Genomic DNA, 5,408 nt, shown 5'->3' with positions numbered 1-5,408 from the left:
TATTTATAATTAAAAGATAAGATTTAGTTTCATGAGTTTTGTATGTTATGCCTCCTGCAGATGTTACTGGGAGGGCGAGATTAGCTGATTTTGGCATAAGCAGACGCTTACTCAAAGACCAAACAACTTTACGTACACGCAGTGCAGGAACCAGATGCTGGATGGCCCGAGAGACTTTAGCAGAAGAAGAATCTGTCATATCATACAAGTCAAGCACAGACATACAGGTAAATTCTGCTATACAAACACTTGATTAACTGAAAAATGGCTTGGTAAACATACCTAAACTGATAATATGTGTTGTTGTTAAGGTGGCAGGGATGCTGATTTATTATATCCTGTCTGGAGGCCACCATCCATTTGGTGACATATCCTTTAAATGTGAGTCAAACATTTACTATGGGAAGTACAGTTTGGATCACGTCCAAGATGTGGTGGCAAAGGATCTCATCGAGTGTATGATCAACAAAGAGCCAAAGGACAGACCCAAAGTAGAAGAATGCTTAAATCATCCCTTCTTCTGGACTTCAGAAGCGTAAGGAAGTCATGATTGATGATGAATTGTTTTTCTCACTGCTAGAACAACATTTATGTTTCCTGGTTTCACTTCATCTCACTGTATTGCAGGGATAGAGATGTTCACACTTGATCATCCAACCTAGTTCAACATGAATGATAACATTTGCTGCTATACTAAAATCTTTTCTTACACTTTTTCTCTTATGTTTTTAAACAATTTAAATAACAAATGATTATGATGATCCTCTGTTATGTTTAATTTTTACTTTTAGAACTTATAAAGCTTTCTTTCCAGGAAAACTGAATACTTGAGAAAGATCGGTAACAGGAACGAGGTTGCAAACTATCGAAAGGCTGAACAGGAGCTGATTGATTCTTTAGAAAAATGTGCTGTGGACGGATCCTTTAAGCAGTGGAAAAATAAGGTGACTGTAACGCCACAGATTAAATGTCTATACTCTAAAATCCACTTCATGACTAATGTGTTTGTTGCAGTTTCCACAAGAGCTGGTTCGGAAGCTGGACGGTAAAAAGCTGTGCCCTGAAAACACGCTGGGATTACTGCGCTTTATCCGCAATCTCCTTGAGCATTAGTGAGTTAAACTAAATAGTCTTTCTTTCTTTCTGTAACCTTGCTTATCTTATTTACCATACAGTAATAAACTTTTCCTTGTTCACAGTGGCAAGGAAGCAGCCCAAATCGATGTACTGTCATTGTTTCCTGATCTCGTTTGGTGTGTTTACACATTTGCAACGAACCAAGGCTGGAATTTAGAGACACCGTTGAAGGAAAGAGAAGACACTGAGGATATTAGCGCAGTTTTCATGATGCCATCAAACAGCACAGAGGAGTGTCTGGGTGTCCACATTCAAGAGTCTCAAACCAGTGAAGCGAAAGTTGACAAACTCTTGAATTGGGGCAGAGTCTAATAACTGCTAGATCACCACAGAAGACACTGATCTGCTGTGATGATCCACATGTTTGCACATAGTTGCCCTTCCTTCCACAACCCTCCATTTTACCAGCACTAACACGTAACTTGAAGTTAGGTTTGTACCTACCAAGGCCCTGAGACTGAACCAGATAAATGGATTTGAGACACGATGTATGATTTATGCATGTGTGAAATAAGTGCCTGATGTTTACAATTGTTTAAGCCTCTTTATTTTATTATTTTATTTTTTATTTTTGTAAAGTTGTGTACTGTATTTACACAAAATTACGCTGCTTTTGTTTTTCTCTTTTCTTTATGGTTGTTATTCTTAGTTCATTCATAAATTTATTAAGAAACACAAGAAACAATGTGTTGTACTTAAAGAACTTATCAACTTGGTAAGATTGGTAGCAAACAGGGGTCTAGTTTTTATTGTTAATACACTTTATTTTTAGTAATTTCTTTTCTAAAATAGTAAAACTTATATTTTTATTCAGTGAATCTTAAGGTTTAATGCTACATCATGTGAGGGGGGAAAACTAAATATTCTGATTCTGAGTTTCATATCATGCTCATTTTTTTCTAGTGAATGATATTGTAAATTTGTGAAACATATACATGACTCATATTTAACAAACATTTTTAAAAATGTTTTTAAAAATTTTGTTTCTTGTCATATTTTATAGAAATTGACTAAAAGTAAACTGAGTTTTTCTTTCCTGTATAAATAAATCTGTAAAACTGTTTTTTTTTTTTAATTAAATATTTCTGTTCTATTTTACTGCATCTAAAATAATATGAAAGGACTTAAAGGATGAGTTTGCCACCTACCTTGTGTCCTCATACCTGGTGGTAATGGACAGCATGTTGCCTTATCAACACTGGGGTCTTTTGTTTGATGGTTCCACAGTGCCTCCCTCTGGCCGTGATGAAGTACCACACCCCTCTGCTCTTTCCATTACAGGGCATGTCTAGAAAGCACAAACAACTCCACACAAATGCAGCAGCCAGCAGATTTGCATGCAGGACTTTCTTGCTGTGTAGCAACAGAACTACCTCAACTGCCTCCTTCCCATGTGGACAAGTAGCAACTCTACTCTGAGCCCCTCCCGGATGGCCGAACTCCTCACCCTATCCTATCTCTAAGGGAGAAGTTGGCCACCCTTCTGAGAAAGCTTATTTCTACCGTTTGTACCTGTGATCTACTTCTTTTGGTTACTACCCAAAGTCCATGACCATAGGTGAGGGTAGAAACGTAGATCAACCAGGAAACCAAGAGCTTCACTTTTACGCTCAGCTCTCGGACCAGTACAACTTCTGCATCACTGCAGCCCAGCACCATTTTCAATCTCCTGCTTCCCTCTCTCCACACTTGAGATACTAAAACTCCTCCACTTGTGGCAGTAACTCATCCCTGACCTGGAGTGGGCACGCCACCCTTTTCCCTCTGAGGACCATGGCCTCAGACTTGCAGATGCTGATTCTGATTCCCGTTGCTTCACACTCAGCTGCAAACTGCTCCAGTGCAAGCAGGAAGCCACCACTTGATGAAGTCAACTATTTTATCTGTATTTTATTAGGGCGACGACATACATTCAACTACAGAAATGGAAACAAGTGATGCGCTTTTCTTTTACAAGTCAATTTTGGACCCACAATTTTGGTCCACTGAAAGGGTTGTTTTGCAACGCCAGAGAACATCTTTTTTTCAACTTCTATTTAACTCCTAGAGCTGATGTCTGTATTACGTCAGTGTATGGGCTATTTATAGTCTAAATTTGGTCGTTGTGGATGTGTCAATGTCAAACTAAGACTCACTTGGACATTGTTTTTATAGTGATTCTACATGTAAAGGCTCTGTAATCACACATTTCCAGAGGGTAAAAGGCATGTTTTCTGTACAGAAACAGTTATGTATGAAGGAATGCAGAGTGATCAACCGACATCTCCAAAATGGTGAGCTGTTGAGATAAAACAAAAGTGAGCAGCTGTCTGGTGGATTTCGAGCACAAATGTCCCCAGCTTCTCACAGTCAGTTTTTAGTGTGTGCATCACCAAAGACCACCAAGCAGATATTCCAGTTCATACATACACACTTGTAACAACTTTTCTCACTTTTCATCCCAACTACTGTCAGTCCTGCTACCGATTAAACCACATTCACTTCCTTTCAATGTTTTTAATATTTCAACACATTTTAATAAATTAGTTTTAACCTGGTTACAAAAAACAAGTTGATTAATTAAAATTAATCAGCCTGAGATATATGAACTGAAGGTCATTCATTCTGAAAAATTGCTAAAACTTTGAATGTGTCCCCAAGTGCACTCGCAAAAACCATCAACACTACGACAAAACTGGCTCACATGAAGACTGCCCCAGGAAAGGAAGACCAAAAGTCACCTCTGCTGCTGAGGATATATTCATGATTCACCAGCCTCAGAAATTGCAAGTTAACAGCACCTCGGGTTAGAGCCTAGATAAATGCCACACAGAGTACCATTTGCATACAAGTCTCTATATCAACTGTTCAGGAGACACTGCGCGAATCGGGCCTTTATGGTCAAATATCTGGTAAAAACCACTGCCAAGGAAAAGCAACAAGCAGAAGAGATTTGTTTGGGCCAAGTAATAGACATTAGACCGGTGGAAATCTGTGCTTTGGTCTGATGAGATTTGAGATCTTTGGTTCCACCTGCCGTGTCTTTGTGTGATGCAGGAAAGGTGAACGGATGGTCTCTACATGCATGTTTCCCACTGTGAAGCATGGAGGAGGAGGTGTGATGGTGTGGGGGTGCTTTGCTGGTGACACTGTTGGGGATTTATTAAAAGATTGAAGGCAGACTGAACCAGCATGGAGGTTTCGTGCCCTACCAACTCGCCCGAGTGTGACACATGAACAGCTGTGATAGGAACATGTGGAGTCTGAATGTTAGGATTGACTCACAAATTCTCATTATATCATCCGTTTTGGTTGAAATAACTGGTGATGTGTTCCTCAAAGAAAAAAGTGACCTTTGATGATGAGCCGCTCTGTGCTGAAGTCACTGAGAGGGATGAGCCAGTTTCCAGGCTGTCTACCCCAGCAGGTCATGGTGGAAGCCAGGGGGCTATGTTGGACACAGAGTACGGATGCCTCTCAACGTCTCTGCCCTCCTGCACAAACATCCTCTCCCAATGGGAGCTGGACTGCCTCAGCTAAGAGTCATGCACACACTGAATATGGAGTAGGAACACAGTAAACATTGAATGTCTTCATGATGCTGCTGATATTTCTTAATCACTGTGAGTCTGTAATGTTTGAAATGATGTAATTCTGCAGATGTGGTGTGCGGTTCTTTGGGCTGGAGGACTACCTCCACCTCTCCTTGGACCTGGTACATCGAGGCTCAGTGAGCCAGTGCCTGGACTCATACCTGAAAGTAAGAGCTCGTTTAGACTCCATTCTGTGAGCGGGCTTCCACGAATATGTGAATTAATCTGTGAAAGCATTTAACTCTAATGCACCTGTTTCTCCTGCTTCCTGCTCCTGGGTGGCCCGTTGGACTATGAGTGCCAATGTGGAGCCAAGAAGATGAAAGAGGAGCTGTCTTTCTTGAACCTGCCCAAGTGAGTAACCTCAGATCCGGTCCCCAAAGGCCTCAAACCACCACAGTTCAGTCGGTGTCGGCCTCTTATTGATGCTGCAAGGAAAGAAGGAAAAAGAGCTTACTTTCCCGGGGTCCATGTGATCATTGAAGAGAAAGAGGTGCACCCAACACTCACTTTGCCTGAGGATCATGCTGCACCTGTGCTGATGGAGGTTTCATGCCCTCCTTGAGGTATAAAGTTACAGATGTCACAAAGGAGTTATTTACAATTTTGAGGTTCAGGATATAAGTTAATACCAGTTATATGTTAACTAAGGGAAGTAAACTGTTCATTATTTTGTGTTAAAGCCGCACTGTCTATATC

At 40.7% G+C, this 5,408-nt stretch overlaps 1 protein-coding gene across 1 annotated transcript; it reads left to right on the top strand.

Annotated features, from left to right (window-relative positions):
- Nucleotides 1–65: 65 nt before the first annotated feature.
- LOC102197745 (serine/threonine-protein kinase ppk4-like) lies at nucleotides 66–4,876 on the top strand (the record flags this gene model as incomplete). The annotated part of the gene is made up of 7 exons (XM_005754773.1): nucleotides 66–227; nucleotides 312–535; nucleotides 815–944; nucleotides 1,015–1,112; nucleotides 1,200–1,224; nucleotides 4,459–4,580; nucleotides 4,777–4,876. Coding segments are annotated over exons 1-7 (765 nt in total), but the record flags the coding sequence as incomplete, so codon positions are not given.
- Nucleotides 4,877–5,408: the final 532 nt, after the last annotated feature.

This window comes from Pundamilia nyererei, unplaced genomic scaffold (assembly GCF_000239375.1).
Source record: "Pundamilia nyererei isolate P.nyererei 1_Seehausen unplaced genomic scaffold, PunNye1.0 scaffold00647, whole genome shotgun sequence".
NCBI lineage: Eukaryota > Metazoa > Chordata > Actinopteri > Cichliformes > Cichlidae > Pundamilia > Pundamilia nyererei.
This window is presented reverse-complemented; position numbering and strand designations above follow the sequence as displayed.